General features: G+C 39.0%; 1 protein-coding gene across 1 annotated transcript in view; it reads left to right on the top strand.

Moving 5' to 3' along the window:
* The window catches only part of RAD51 (RAD51 recombinase), a 37,255-nt gene that overhangs the window by 1,637 nt on the left and 19,023 nt on the right, over positions 1-16,595 (top strand). Inside the window, exons 2-5 of the mRNA XM_077764678.1 lie at positions 6,210-6,347; positions 7,865-8,002; positions 14,707-14,824; positions 16,479-16,570. Coding sequence (XP_077620804.1) covers positions 6,261-6,347; positions 7,865-8,002; positions 14,707-14,824; positions 16,479-16,570 — 435 coding nt within the window. The 5' untranslated portion in view covers positions 6,210-6,260. The remainder of the gene's footprint in view (positions 1-6,209; positions 6,348-7,864; positions 8,003-14,706; positions 14,825-16,478; positions 16,571-16,595) is intronic.

Genomic DNA, 16,595 nt, shown 5'->3' with positions numbered 1-16,595 from the left:
TAAAGCAGTCTCCAGGCTCCTTGCTGACAACAAAGCTCCCGATTCTGGGCTGGAGATCATGACCTGAGCTGAAGTCTGACTTAACTGACTGAGCCACCCAGGTGCCCCCATTTTATTTTATTTTTAATGTTTATTTATTTTGAGAGTGTACATGAGTGAGGGAGGATCAGAGAGAGGGAGAGAGAGAAACCAAACAGGCTCTGTGCTCAGTGTGGAGCCCAATGTGGGGCTCAGTTTCATGACCGTGAAATCATAACCTGAGCCGAAATCAAGAGTCAAAGGCTTAACCAACTGAACCACCCAGGTGCCCAGTTTTTGGCGTTTTTAATGAGAAAGGCTGCTGAAAACATTTCCTGTGTACACTTTGGTGTACATGTATATGCTTTTCAGTTGGTTAATAATACAGGGTATTGAAATTCCTGGTTCATAGCATTTTCTATATTCAACTTTCACCTTTAATGTCAGTTTTCTAAAGTATCAGTTTACATTCAAATCAGTAGTGTAGCAGTGTTCAGTTGTTTTGCATGCTTGCCAACTCTTGATATTTTCAGTCTATTTAATCTTACCTATTCTGGTTGCATATACTAATATCTCATGGTTTTAATTTTCATTTTCCTGATTAATCAAATTGAGTGTTAGTTCATATGTTTATTGGCCATTTGGATATCCTCTTTCGTGAAGTTCTTGTTCAGATATCTTGTCTGTTTTTCTATTGGGTTGTCTTGTTAATTTGAAGTTCTTTATATTTTCTGATTATAAGTCCTTGGTTGTATTTGTGTAAATACTTTGTTCCCTAACTATAGTTTGGCTTTTCATTTTCTTTTTTCTTAGTTTGTTTATTTTGAGAGAGAGCACACTCATAGCACTCATAGCATGTGAGCTATAGAGCGAGAGTCCCAAATAGGTTCTGTGCTTGATCTCGTAATGTTGCAGGATTCTCGCTCAGAGAGTCGTGACACCGAGACTTTTCTTTCCAGGAAGCAACTTTATTTTGCCGGCACCGCTCAGTTGGGTTCGTACCCAAAAGAACTGAGCGGCCCACATCATATGGCATAGGGTTTTTTATGCATTTTCTATTTCTTTGTCTCCCATATATGGTAACACACATAAACATGCAGTCTAAGTTGTTTCAGTTTACAGGAACATGGGGGATGTAGGCAGCTGGACTCATATCTAGGTGACCTTGAAGTCTTCTCTCTTCTTCATTTTTTTTCTTTCTCCTTAGGGAGGAGAAAATACCACATTCCCCCCTTTGATGCTCGGACCCCTCTATTTTGGGTCAGAGAGCATCATTCTGGCTTAGAGGTTTATATTTCCATAACATCATTACATGAACAGCCGTTTTTCTCTCAACTATAGTCTCAATGAGACTGGAGACTGATCGTGTAATCAAGGGAGCCAAGCAGGGTACGAGCAAACATCCTCCCAGAGTTAGGAGGACAATACCTATGAGGGTTTTGAATCCCCCGAAAGATGAAAACCATCCTCCAAATAACTCTCTGGGGTTCCAACCATTCCAGGTTTGGACTGGGACATGAGCAACTTTTCTCATTCGATCTGTGATCTCCTCTATGACTTTTCCCTTATCATCTATTTGTAGGCAGCAGTTGCTCAGGTTGAATTTTCCACAAACACCACCCTCAGAAGCAAGCAGGTAATCTAAGGCCAGGCGATTTTGGTAGATTGCATTGCTCATTTTGGTTTGCTGCTTAGCAAGTAAATTAAGAGCCCTAGCAGTTTCATTGGTTATAATTTCTATAACTGCTTGTAGCCTAATTATGCGGTTTAGCATATAAATGGGGGTGCGGTAGCCCCAAGACCCATCCTCGGCCCACGTAGCAGGGCCGTAATAATGAATTATTCGTTCAGGAGGCCATTCATTTTCCTTCCAGTTGCCAATTTGTAAGGCACACTGTTTTCTTTGAACTTTCCTAGCTCCATATATTTGAACTCCCAGAAGTTCTCCTTCTGCAAGTGGGAGTAGGAGAAAGGATGGGCGAATAGTTCCCAGCACATATGACCCCNATTTCCACCATCCACCTGGGAGGTAGTTGCCATTCTCAGTCTTAAACCAAGTACTTTCATGGTGTGAGTAATTAGGGTCCCACTCTGTCAGTGGGTTAGGGAACAGTGCAGCAGTTATAGCCGCTGATTTTATTGCTCCTTTGGAAGCTGCTAGCTTTGCCTCTCGGTCAGCCTTTCGGTTTCCCAGTGCAGCCGTGGTATCCCCCCTTTGATGTCCTCGGCAGTGCATGACTGCCATATTTTTAGGAGCACACACGGCGTCTAAGAGTTCAAGGATCTCCTTGNTCTAGAGCAAGACCCCCCCTCCCCGCTGCTCTCCTTTCTGGATTTGGCCCTTTCCCTGTGGGGCTTTCTTCTGGGGGTGTCTTGACTGCTCCGCCAAAGCAGCAGCTAATAAATGCCTGTTTTTGCAACTTTTGGCGTTCTTCCTTCTGTGCTGCCTGGTCACGGTTAACAAACACCTGGGTTGCTACTTCTAGCAACTGACTAATAATCATGCCAGTGAAACCTTCTAGTTTTTACAGCTTGCGCCGAATATCTCCTTGGGCCTGGCCTACAAAAGCCACATTAATCATCCATTCATCCGCTGGTTGGCGGGGTTTCTTCAGGTTCTCCTTATTGTATGGGCTTTTTAACCTCTGGCCGGTATTTGGAGGAAGCTGTGAGGTGAGCCAGGATTACTTTACAGCTCCCTTCAGTACAGACTTTTAGCCAAGGAGGCCGGGACAGGGCCAGGTCTTGCCAACAGTCAATTTAAGGAAATTGGTCAGGGTGGCCNGAAATAAATAAAACATTAAAAAAAAAATTAAAAAAAAAAAATCTGAAGCTGAGATTCACACCTGACTTTTTTTTTTCCCCAAACGTTTATTTACTGGGGAGGGGGGACAGAAATGGGGCAGAGAGAGGATCCCAATGCAGGGCTTGATCCCTCGAACTGTGAGATTGTGACCTGAGCTGAAATCCAGAGTCTGAAACTTAACTGACTGAGCTGCCCAGGGGCCCTTGAGTTTTCGTTTTCTTAATAGTGTCTTTTGATAGAGTTCTAAGTTAAGTGTAGTTCAGTTTTTCAGTCTTTTCTTTTTTGGTTATTGCTTTATGTATCTGGTTTAAGAAATTTTTTAAAAATGTTTTTTATTTCTGAGAGAGAGACAGCATGAGCAGGGTAGGGTCAGAGAGAGGGAGAAGCAAAATCTAGAACCAGCTCCAGGCTCTGAGCTAGCTGTCAGCACAGAGCCTGACTGAGGTTTGAACCCACGAACCGTGAGATCACGCCCTGAGCCGAAGTCGGAAGCTTAACCTACTGAGCCACCCAGGCACCCTGTAAGAAATCTTTATCCTAGGGCACCTGGGTGGCTCAGTCAGTTGAACGTTGGACTTCGGCTCAGGTCATGATATCACAGTTTATGAGTTCAAGCCCCACATCCAGCTTGCTGCTGTCACAAAGCCCACATCAGTTCCTGTGTGCCCCTCTCCTACTTGTACTCTCTCAAAACTAAAAATAAATTTTTTAAGAAATCTTTATCCCAAAGTCATGAAGATATTTGCCTATATTCCAAAAGCATTGTTTTACTTTGCATGAAGATCTATAATTAAATTGGAAATTGAGTGTGTTTGTGTTTCTTATTCTGTAAGGCTCTCCATTAACCCAGCAGTGTTTATTGAAAAGACCATCCTGGGGCACCTGCGTGGCTCAGTCGGTTAAGCTTTGGACTCTTGAAGCACCTGGGTGGCTCGGTCAGTTAAGCATCTCACTCTTGATTTCAGCTCAGGTCCTGATGTCACAATTGTGAGTCCCATGTAGGGCTCCGCGCTGGGCATTGGGTCTGCTTGGGATTCTCTCTATCCCTCCCTATCTCTACCTATCCCTGCTTTGTGAGCTATCTTTCAAAATAAATGAATAAACCTAAAAGAAGAAAAAGAAAAGACTATCCTTTATTACTTTGCAGTTTGATCTTTTTCATAAATTATGAAGAAAGATATTTAAACCTAAATTGGATTCAGGTGATTCTGATATTTAGCATTATCATAGACATACATTATGCTAAATCTGCCATTTAAGAGATCTGCACCTGAAATAATCAAGAACAAATGGTCATGTCCATTGGGGCGCCTGGGTTGCTCAGTCGGTTAAGCTTCTGACTTAGGCCCAGGTCATGATGTCACGGTTTATGAGCTTGAGCCCTGCTTCAGGTTCTGGAGCCTGCTTCAGGTTCTGTGCCTCCCCCTCTCTCTGCCCCTCCCCTGCTCGCACTCTGATTCTCTCTCTCCCTCCCTCCCTCTCCCTCTCTCCCTCTTCCCCCCTCCCCCCTCCCTCCCTCTCTCTCCCTCTCTCTCCACCTCTCTCTCTCTCAAAAATAAACATTATAAAGAACAAATTGTCATCTCCAAAGACGACATACAGATGACAGACACACTGAAAATATACTCAAATCACTAATCAGGGAAAAGCAAATCAAAACCTCAATGAGATATCCTCTCCCACCTGTCAGAATGGCTAAAATTAAAAAGGTAAGAGGAGCTCAGTTGTTTAAATATCTGACTTTTGATTTTGGCTTAGGGCATGATCTCACTGTTGGTGAGATTGAGCCCTGCTTTGGGCTCTCCACTGACAGTGCAGAGCCTGCTTAGTATTCTCTCTCTCTCTCTCTCTCTCTCTCTCTCTCTCTCTCTCTCTCTCAAAATAAATAAGCTTAGGAAGAAAGAAATAGGGAGCCTGGCAGGCTCAGTCAGGGGAGCATGTAACTTTTGTTTTCACAGTTGTTAATTCAAGCCCCAGGTTAGGTGTAGAGATTGCTTAAAAATAAAATCTTAAAAAAAAAAAGAAAAAGAAAATAAGTGTTGGTGAGGATGTGGAGAAAAAGGAACCCTCCTACCCTATTCGTGGGAATGTAAATTAGTGCCAGTACTGTGGAAAACAGTGTAGAGGTTCCTCTAAAAATTGAAAATAGAAATACCGTATTCAGTAATTGCACTACTGGGTATTTACCCAAAGAAAACAAAGCAAAAAACCCCACTAACTTGAAAAAATATATGTGCCCCAATGTTTATTGCAGCATTATTTGCAGTAGCCAAGATGTAAAGTAACACAAGTGTCCATCCATCCATGAATGGATAAAGTAGGGGTGTGTGTGTGTGTGTGTGTGTACATGGAATAGAATATTACTCTTAGACTTTAAGAAAAATGAGATATTCCTGTTTGCAGCCATATGGGAGGACCTAAAGGGTACTATGCTAAGTGAAATAAGCCCTACAGAGAAAGACAAATATATGATTTCATTTATATGTGGAATAAAAAAAAAAAGCAGAAACAGACCCATAAATACAGAGAACAAACTGATGACTCCCAGAGGGGAGGAGGAGGGATGGGCAAAATGGATGAAGATGAGTGAGGGGTACAAGCTTCTAGTTAGAGGAATAAGTCACAGGAATCAAAGGTACAGCATAGAGAATATAGTCTGTGGTATAGTAACAGTGTTGTATGGTGGCAGATGGTAGCTATACCTGTGGTGAGCATAACATAACATAGAGTTGTCAGATCACTATGTTGCACACCTGAAACTAATGTGACATTGTGTGTTAACTATATTTCTTTCTTTTTTTTAATGTTTTATGTATTTTTGAGAGAGAGAGACAGCATGAACAGGGGAGGGTCAGAGAGAGAGGGAGACACAGATATATAAATAAGATTTGGTCCCTAACTTCAAGGAGTATGAAGCAGAGAAACCGGGGACATAGTTGGTCTAGTTAAGCTGTGCATCTTTAAGAAGCAAACTAGTTCTGACTCTTCCTAAACTCTCTTTGATAGAACTAGCTGGGCAGAAGGGAAAAGGTGATGAGACACATGTTCGTTTTCCTGCCATGGGTAGGTCAGTGATTAGACCAAAAGCCTAATAAATAATTCTTCAGAGACTTGTTGCAAAACAAAGTTTGCAGCTCTGTACTTAACTCTGGCCATCTGTATTTTTCAGTATTGAAAAACGCTGCGGGGGACGCCCGGGTGGCTTAGTAGGTTAAGCGTCTGACTTTCGCTTAGGTCATGATCTCGCGGTTCGTGGGTTCGAGCCCCGCGTCGGGCTCTGTGCTGACTGCCAGCTCAGAGCCCGGAGCCTGTTTCAGTCTGTGACTCCCTCTCTCTCTGACCCTCCCCTGCTCACGCTGTCTCTCTCTCTCTCTCTCTCTCCTAGAAATAAATAAAACATTAAAAAAAAAGAAAAGAAAAGAAAAAACGCTGAGGAATGGCTATGCAAATGCAGCTTGAAGCAAATGCAGATACTTCAGTGGAAGAAGAGAGCTTTGGCCCACAACCTATTTCACGATTAGAGGTATGTGCTTAGTTGCTAATTTTGGAATTATAATGCAGAATTAGAGTCTTCTACCTACTGGGAGAAATCACAACAGCTTTTACGTAAACCATTGGTTTATTGCCTAAGGTCAAGACACAAACTGGAGTTTTTAGAAGTATTGTCAAGAATCCTGTGGAAAGCTTAAGATGGTTGCTAAGCATGTTTGGCCAGATCTCTTTCGTTAAGAATTCTTCTACTTTATCATTTTTTTCTTTCTCAGAGTTGGGTTGTCAAAACCTAAAAAGTTCTAGGGTCCTATGATGGAGTCTCTGTGATGTTTATACTCTATATGAAATTGTTCTCCAGGGAATTACAGTGGCCTGGGCCAGCTCTACAGGGAAGAGAGAGGAGCAGTATCTCTCCATTGACCCATATCTGTGCTGAAGTTACTAGCAAGACAGCTGTCATGATCAGGGAGAAGGGCTTGTGGTTATTAAGATATAAGAGCCACAGTCCAATTCAGGACTGCACAGGAGCATCAAGTACCAGAGCTGTGGCCTTGTACTATAACTTCCCATTGTGCAGAGGCCCCAGTGTAAGTGCAGCTGACATAGGCTGAAAGAAGTAGGAGGGAAAGAAGAGAAAGCCTTCGTTCTTCTCTTTACACATATTTTTGCCATACCCAGCTAAGCTTCAAGATTCCAGAAGTTAAATAGATTTGTGTTAAACAGTATAGGGTTCAAAGTTAACTTTTGTTACCATGAGCATCCTTATACCCACACATGCATTTTGCTTACTGCTTAAATAGTAATAGAGTTTGTTTCTGTGGGGCAGATAATATTCTCTCCCCTCTCTCAAACCTTCCTTGACTTGCAAATACATACATAATTCTGCCACTAACCAATATTGTCCCAGAAATCATGGTTTTTGTGACTAATAAAACCAAAGCTGACTTTGCAATACAGGAGGGAAGAGGTGTCTTTGGGAGGTTTGTTTTGAGAAGTGGTATAGGAGTCCCTGATGAAAAGTAATTTTTCCCATTTTTAGTGTCAGTTGTTAAATCAGAGCTTTCCAGTCATTGTGCTAACAAAACGGTGTTAATATGCTAAGATAGTGCTCCCCTCAGCTCTGGGGCAGACTTATCTGTTTATTCCACCTTAGTGTAAAAAAAAAAAAACTAGTTTTTATGTGTGCTTGATGTAGAAAACATTAGGAAACACTGGTTTAAGGTGGCTTTTTAGGACCCAGAGTCTCAGTTCATTTAGAGTTCCAGTCAGGAAAGGTTGAGAGTTACAGGTTAGTGCCCGGGAATTCCTGGTTTGGTCCCATTTCATGATGAGAATATGTACATGGAATAGTGCTAGTGTAAAAATTTGTTTTCAGAATGAAAAGGTTGATAATTTGTTATTAAACACCCATTAGTGTAGAACATACGTTTCACAGCTTTTGTGTATAATGTCACTGTTCTTCAAAATCACTCTGAAATGGGTAGGGCCAATATTCCATATTTGATGAGAGAACTGAAGCTTATATTTATCCATGGTTTTAACTTGCAGCAATGTGGCATAAATGCCAGTGATGTGAAGAAATTGGAAGAAGCTGGATTCCATACTGTGGAGGCTGTTGCCTATGCACCAAAGAAGGAACTAATAAATATTAAGGGGATTAGTGAAGCCAAAGCTGATAAAATTCTGGTAAGTACTGCTTATGTGACTAGGGAGGCATTAGCAGGAGTAGTACAAAAGGGTATACAGTGAAAGGCAGCAGCGTTCCTCCCCCCATCCCTCGTCCTTGTGTCATCCTGGCCCCCTTTCCAGAGGTGACTTCATTAGTTACCTATCTTTACATGTGTCTCCTTGCATAAATTGGGATTTTCTTTCAAGGAAATTGTAATTTCGTGGTGTGATGTAAGTACTGCCAAATTGACAAATTTGCATTCCCACCAGCAGTGAGTAGTATGTACCTTATCTTTCTAGAAATTATGATCTCATGCCTTAGAAATAAATTGATTAGTATGTAGCCACTAAAAAGAGTTTCAAAAAATACTCATTGACATAGAAAAATGTTCATGATATAAGAAAGCAGGCTAATGAAATGTGTAAATACATATATATACATGGTTGATTTTTGTTTTTACAAATGTGTGTATTTATGTATAGCACATAGAATAAGTACACTAAAATGTTATTTCTGGGTGGTAAGAATATGAGCAGTGTTTATTTTTGCCTCAGTTCTCTGAGGTTTCTGTATTTTCCATAATGAACCTGTTTTACTTTCAAATAGAAAAACTTTTTATTTCTTGAATAGTAAAGCCATGTTAATTAGGCTCTAAGTGTGTATGATCTGTTAGTAGACTAATCACAGGCAAGATTATTATTATTATTTTTAGTTTTTTTTAAGTTTATTTAGAGACAGCACGAGTGGGGGAGAGGTCANAAAGCCATGTTAATTAGGCTCTAAGTGTGTATGATCTGTTAGTAGACTAATCACAGGCAAGATTATTATTATTATTATTTTTAGTTTTTTTTAAGTTTATTTAGAGACGTCGCGAGAGGGGGAGAGAGAATCCCAAGCAAACTCCGTGCTATAAGCACAGAACACAGGCAAGATTCTTTACTAATGACAAGAGAATGTGATTTCAAATCATGCTCTTAGTTTTGTTTTTTAAACCTTAATGACATAAAGGTGACTTTACTGGTTTAACAGAAATGAGGTAGTAACCTAATAATCCCTTATATAGCACTTTAACTTTGAAATCCCATCCCTTTCATACATAGTCTTAACTGATTTTCATAACACACAGAGAAAGATAGGCAGGGCCAGTAATTTCTGTTTTACAGATGAGGAAACTTAGGTACGGTGGTTCAAGGTCATGCAGGCAATGGTAGAACTAAGACTAGAATCCAGTTATTTTCATCCTATCCTATTCTGATCTTTTCTCATCTCTGTCCAGTGTCTTAACAGCTACTATTAATTTTTCTTCAGCATTCATAATTCTCCATGATTACATTTTATTTTATGCATCTATCCTTTGATATTTATATATATAGTTTGATTAGCTTTGCCCTTGTATTTTTTGGTTTTTTGTCTTTTACTGTTTTTTCATATTTGAGAGAGAGAGACCATGAGAAGGGGAGGGGCAGAGTGAAACAAGGACAGAGGACCCAAAGCAGGCTCTGCATTGATAACAGAGAGCTCAGTGTGGGGCTTGAACCCACAAACTGTGAGATCATGACCTAGGCTGAATTTGGATACCTAACCAATTGAGCCACCCCACACCCACCTACTCTTGAAATTTTATATAGCATAAAGTGAATATCTGTAAAATTGTATTTTCATTATTTTATGTTGATTACTGTTACAGTTTCACAGAAAGTTTTCACTGAAAAGATCTTCAAAGGCTAATGAATCCTCAAGAAAGACTGCATCCTTTGTTAATGGGTAGCTTCAGTGTATGTACTGCTATGTAACTTAGTCAAATGGACAATATCTGAGATTTGTGAATACTTACTATCTCATACATTAATATGTACATAACTTGATGAATTCTGTTATACTGGGTACTTTTTAATCACTGAGAGGAGTGTTATCTTCATTTATTTAGACTATTCTGTAATAGTAATTCAGTCAGGGTTCAAAACTTGTAATTCTTGGGGCACCTGGGTGGCTCAGTTGAGTTTCCGACCCTTGTTTTTGGCTCAGGTCACAGTCTCATGGTTCGTTGGAGTCTGTGTGTGCTCGCTTTCTCTCTCTCCTCTCTCTCTCTCTTTACTCTCTGTCTCTCCTCTCTTCTCTCTCTCTCTTTCCTGCCCATGTGTGCATCTGTACTTTCTCTTTCAAAATAAATAAATAAACATTAAAAAAAATTGTAATTCTTAATTTAAGTCCTTAGAGGAATGATGTTGCTATCCATGGAAGTATAAAGCTGTAATTTATTGTATTACTCAAATATATTTGTTGAATTGGTAACTTAATTGGAAATAAGAGTTCTGAGCCCCTAATACCTTAAAGAGTGTTTATGATACTAAGCCAGTAGGTGTCCCTAAAGTCTGTTTGCTGTTTTCTTTCTGGGCATTAATATTTGTGACAGAAGAACTCCTGACAGGATCTTTGATTATGCCCATCAGACCTTAGTTTTAGAAATCAAATCAGTGTTTTGCTTTTGTGAAAACACAAATACAGATCTGTAATAAAGTGAAATGAGAGGTGCAGAATGATATAGAGATGGGTCTATTTTTCTGTCCTCTTTGATTACAGACATTTTATATTGCGAGTTTCTAGTAGGTAAAGATTGTTATTTTCTTTTAAAGGTTAAATAAGATTTCTTTAGTCACTGTAGCTCTTCCCTTCCATTTCTATTCCCCTGAAGTCTTTGAAGTTGAGATTTTCAACAAGAATATCCAATGTCACAGTGAAGAAAGGAAAATAAAGAAAATCCATTTTTAGTATATCTCTTGAAATGATTGCGAGAAAAAGATTTTATGAACAAAATAATTCATTCAGAAAGTGCAAAATTCTTCTGTGGTCTTTTCTACATTTTCAAAATTTATTTGTAATTGGCTTTTGTTGAACTGTGTTCTCTTGGTATATTATGAACAGTGACATATTCAGCACAGGTATTTTTTGTAATATGTTTAAAAAAATTTTTTTTATGTTTATTTTTGAGACAGAGTGCATGCAGGCGAGGGGGCAGAGAGAGAGGGAGACAGAGAATCCTTAGCAGGCTGTAGTCTCTGGAACCTGCTTGGGATTCTTTCTCTGCCCCTCTCCTCATGCACTTGTGCTCTTGGGTTCTAACACTCTCTCAAAGTAAATATGCTGCTGAAACATTGCAAAAAAACAAAAAGCCTATAGATTTAAGACTTTACCTGGCACATATGAAAGTACACTTATTAGGGGCACCTGGGTGTCTCAGTCAGTTGAACGCCCGGCTTCGGCTCAGGTCATGATCTCGTGGTTCGTGGGTTCAAGCCCCGCATCGGGCTCTGTGCTGACAGCTAGCTCAGAGCCTGGAGCCTCTTTCAGATCTTTATCTCCCTCTCTCTCTCTGACCCTCCCCTGCTCATACTGTCTTTCTCTCTCTCTCAGAAATGAATTAAACATTAAAAAAAATTTTTTTTTTAAAGAAAGTACACTTAATTAAAGTGTGAGAGTAGAAGTAAAGTTCTCCCAGACTAGTCATGGTTGCATGGTTTTTACTTAACATTTCACTTTGGTTATAATATTCTATTCCTGTAGAAGCTCACTGACTAGAAAGGAGTTAAAATGACAAACAGGGAAAGCATCTCCTGAGTTTTTTCCTTAGCATTTTCTTATTACAATTTTTAAACTTACTGTAATGCTGAAAGAATTTAAAATAAAAATTCATATACCCACCACCTAGACTGCCATTAACATTTTAATATATTTGACTTAGCACCCCTCTGTTCACGGCTGTATCCAGCAATCAGTCTATCTTGGATCTTTATACTTTTCAAATAAATTTGAAGGTGTCAGTACATTTTCCCCTAAATATTTTTGCATATGTTAGGGTTCAACATTAGTTTATAGTCCCACCTGCTTCCCTGCTTTGGTATTTTTATTTTCTAGTTTTCATTAATCTTCATTTATCTATCCTAAAGATTAGAAGAAGTTACAGAAAGAGATCATAGAAGAACGAAGGAAAGAACTTCTCAAAGGCATAATTTAAGAAAATTTCTGGGGCACTTGAGTGGTGGCTCAGTTGGTTAAGTGTCCAACTTTGGCTTAGCTTATGATTTCATGGTTTGTGAATTCAAGCCCTACATGGGGCTCTATGCTGACAGCTCAGAGCCTGGAGCCTGCTTTGGAATTTGTGTCTCCCTCTCTCTGCCCCTCCCCTGTTCATGCTCTTTCTGTCTCTCTCTCTCTCAATAAATAAATGTTGAAAAAAAATTGCTATTTAAAAGAAAAAGGAAATTTCCCAGAGCTAAAGGGAAGCAGAAGTCTTATGAAGTAAGACCTCATGAAGTGTCAAGAACCCACACTAGACACATGAAATTTCAGTATACTAATCATAAAGAAAAGACTGAAAAATTTCAGAGGGAGAGAAAAAGCAACTCTAAAGGAACGGAAGATCAGAAAGACCACATTTCTTACCAGAAATCTGGCTGGTAGAAGCTAATAGAGCAACGTCTTCAAAGTTCTAAGGGAAAATAATTTTAACCTAGAATTCTATTTGTATCAATTTTATTAATCAGGTATTTGGACAGAATAAAACATTTTCAGAAATACAATAATTCACTTTTCAAAAATCAGTTTTGAGAGAGAGGAGCACACAAACTGAGAGAGGGGCAGAGAGAGAGGGAGCAAGAGAGAATCCCAAGCAGGCTCTGCGCTGTCAGCTCAAAGTGGGATATAGGGCTTGAACTCACCAGCTGTGAGATCATGACCTGACGATAATCAAGAGTTAGATGCTTAACTGACTGAGCCAGCCAGGTACTCCAGAAATAAAAAGAATTCAGAACATTTTTCTCTTAACCACTTTCTTAGGCAGTTACTTGAGGATATTCTTTTAACAAATGAAGGTGGAAAACCAAAGATCTAGGTTAGACTCCAACTTAACTCCGTGAAGGAGGGTTCTAGACAGTAGTTAGTCTAGAGAGCAAACAGCCCAGTTTGGAAAAGAAAGGAGCTTCAGACAGAAGCGTTTCATTAGTATACATGGCAAGATTGAGAGGTTGGAAAATTTGAGAAATGACTCAAATATAAAAGCAAGATAAAATGGAGCATGATTTTGAAACTGCTGGCGTATAAAACAGAATACATTTGAATTTGATAGCAGAAACCTTTGAGGGACATTGAGTTGTTAACACTAACTTCAGTGAAAGAATTGTATTTCTAGTACACTGTTTGGTTCTGCAATGAATTAAATTGACAGAGCTGTAATATAAACATGTAATGAGTTTTCAAGTGAAATAGTGTTACGCTTTTTCTTTGTGGAAAAGTGTTTAAAGTTTAATCTCAGTACTTGCTGTACATGTATTCAGATTTTCTTTTAATGTTTGTTTACTTTTGAGAGAAAAAGCACAATCAGGGAAGGAGCAGAGAGAGGGAGACACAGAATCTGAATCAGGCTCTAGCACAGAGCCTAGTCTTTTAATTTTTTTTTTTTTAATTTTTTTTTTTAATTTATTTTTAGGAGAGAGAGAGAGAGAGACAGCGTGAGCAGGGGAGGGTCAGAGAGAGAGGGAGTCACAGACTGAAACAGGCTCCAGGCTCTGAGCTGGCAGTCAGCACAGAGCCCGACGCGGGGCTCGAACCCACGAACCGCGAGATCATGACCTAAGCGAAAGTCGGACGCTCAACCGACTAAGCCACCCAGGCGCCCCAAGTCTTTTAATTTTTTTCTTGATCTGACTAAAGGTTTATCAATTTTGCTGATCTTCTCAAAGAACCAACTCCTGGTTTCATTGATTTTCTCTGTTGTATTTCTATCTCTATTTTATTCGTTTCTACTCTAATCTTACTTCCTTTTGCTTGCTTTGTTTAGTGCACTCTTTTTCTGGTATCTTTAAATGGAAGTTAGGTTATTGATGCTCTTAGAGGCATTGACAGCTATAAATTTCCCTTTAAGCTCTGCTTTGACTGCATCCCATAAGTTTTGGTATGCTGTGTCTTCATTTTCTAATTTCCCTTGTGATTTTTTCTTTGACTGATTGGTTATTTATGAGTGTATCCTTTCATTTCCATAAACTTGAGGATGCATTTATTTTTAAATTTTGGAATTGATGGATGATTGAAGACTTACCAATGACTGCAAAATAGGATATAAGGTTTTTCTTTTTCTTTTTTTTTTCNTGATCCATTTGTCCGTTGATGGACACTTAGGCTCTTTCCATGTTTTAGCTATTGTGGAGAGTGCTGCTGTGAACAGGATATAAGGTTTTTCAACCTTGACAGTATAAGAGAAAAGGTATATCTGACAGAGATGGTGAAGTAGACATTAAAGAGGAAGAGACTGAAGGACAAATGTCCTCAGTTAACAAAGTAGAAAGTTAAGAGAGATAGTTTGTGGCTGATAGAACAGGAAATGAGGGCTTAAATATGTTGTTGGACTTGGTGCCATATTGTCACATTTGTCATTAAGTCAGGTGAAGTATATATTTGTTGGTCTGTAATAGGTTTTTTTTTAATTTAACTACATGAATATATTATTTGAATTAGTAATTACAAAATTAATCTTCATGGAGTCCCTAGATTAGTTTATCCTTAGTTGTCAGATAAAATAATCCTAGAACTGGAACTATTAGTATTTTGATACGTTTTTAAAGAGAAATCATTCTAGAAATTTTATTAGATGTCTCATTCCACTGTATGTGTGGTTCTTGTTTTATTAATAATCATATTTTGTTGATTTGACATTACTTGTTTTTCCCAGACTGAGGCAGCCAAGTTAGTTCCAATGGGTTTCACTACTGCAACTGAATTCCACCAAAGGCGATCAGAGATCATACAAATTACTACTGGTTCCAAAGAACTTGACAAACTACTTCAAGGTATAGTAATCCTTTATCCTCTGTTGTAAACTACAGTTAGCAAAGCATCCAGGTCACAGAACAAAACTAAAGTATTTGAGTAGAATTTGTGTGTTAGATATGATTAAGAGATAAGAAAACTATCCACATTGAAGAAGTAAGACTCCTGCAGGGTGGGACCTGAGTTTAGACAAATTTTAATTTAATTTAGACAAAAATTATCTGCCAATTTAACAATTCAGTCTCCACTTAATATCACAGTCAGAGAGTAAGCTCCCCTTGCCTAAAGAAATTAATTATAACCTACTTTAACAAAAGGCTGAAAATCTGATAACTAAAACACTTCATGTTTGAAGACTAGGTTATAATATCAATCCATGGTAGTACACACTAATCTTCAGGACTTTATGGAAAGCTGTAAAGCTTTTGAACTTTTGGAAACATTACTTTCCTTAAAATTTATTTTCTTGGTGCTTCCCCAAATACTTAAAAGTTTTCTATTTGTGGGGATGCCAGATGTATGTATTCAGCAATCACACTCATATTTGAGTGTTAAGCCCTCCCTTCTGTACCTCCTCCCAGCATTTACTAGATGTATTACATGTGCAAGTTACTTAATATCTCTATGCTTCAGTTTTATTATCTTCACAATAAGGATAAAAAGACTTCCTACCTTGTAGGTTATTGGAATTATATGAAATGGTACATAAATATGTATAGCACAATGCCAAGTACACAAGAAACAATTAGGAAGTATTAGATGATATATCTGTATTTTTTTAAGTGACTGCTTATTGACTTGATATAGTTCTGTATCTTAACTGTGATGGTAGTTAAAGCCACAGATGTGATACAGTTGCATAGAGCTGTACACATATACACACAAATAAGATGAGTACAACTATGGTTGGACAAATCTGAAAACTGGGCTGTATCACTGACAGTTTTCAGATATTGATACTGTACTGTAGTTATGTAAAATGTTAACACTGGAGGAGGCTGGGTGATGAATTCATGGGACCTCCCTGTATATTTCTTGATGATTTAAAAAAAATTCTTTTTAATGTTTATTTACTTTTGAGAGAGATAGAGGCATGAGTGGGGGTGGGGCAGAGAGAGAGAGAGACACTCACTCACTCACTCACTCAGAAGGAGGCTGCAGGCTGCAGGCTCCAAGCTGCCAGCACAGAGCCCAACGTGGGGCCTGAACTCAAGGACTGTGACATCATGACCTGAGCTGAAGTCGGGTGCTTAACTGACTGAATCATCCAGGCACCCCAGCAATTTTCTATAAATTTAGAAATATTTCAAAATGAAAAATATATTTTTAAATGTTTTATTTATTTCTCAGAGACAGACAGCATGAGCAGGGGAGGGTCAGAGAGAGGGATCTGAAACAGGCTTCAGGCTCTGAGCTAGCTGTCAGCACAGAGCCTGATGCAGGGCTCGAACTCACAAACTGTGAGATCGTGACCTGAGCTGAAGTCGGAAGCTTAACCAACTGAGCCACCCAGGTGCCCCACAAAATAAAAAATATTGTAAGAGTTACTGATCGTTGAAAAATGGTTTTCCAAGTTATATATACATCTTCCTGATGAGCTCCAAGGACATTTCTATGATTATTCTTTCTGAATGTTTGTATTTTGCTAAAGGGTATTTCTTATTGCTCTTTTAGGTGGAATTGAGACTGGATCCATTACAGAAATGTTTGGAGAATTCCGAACTGGGAAGACTCAGATCTGTCATACATTGGCTGTAACATGCCAGGTGAGCTTTTGGGCTCTAACCAAAT

The sequence above is a fragment of the Crocuta crocuta genome, unplaced genomic scaffold, assembly GCF_008692635.1.
Source record: "Crocuta crocuta isolate KB4526 unplaced genomic scaffold, BGI_CrCroc_1.0 scaffold102, whole genome shotgun sequence".
In the NCBI taxonomy this organism is placed as follows: domain Eukaryota; kingdom Metazoa; phylum Chordata; class Mammalia; order Carnivora; family Hyaenidae; genus Crocuta; species Crocuta crocuta.
This window is presented reverse-complemented; position numbering and strand designations above follow the sequence as displayed.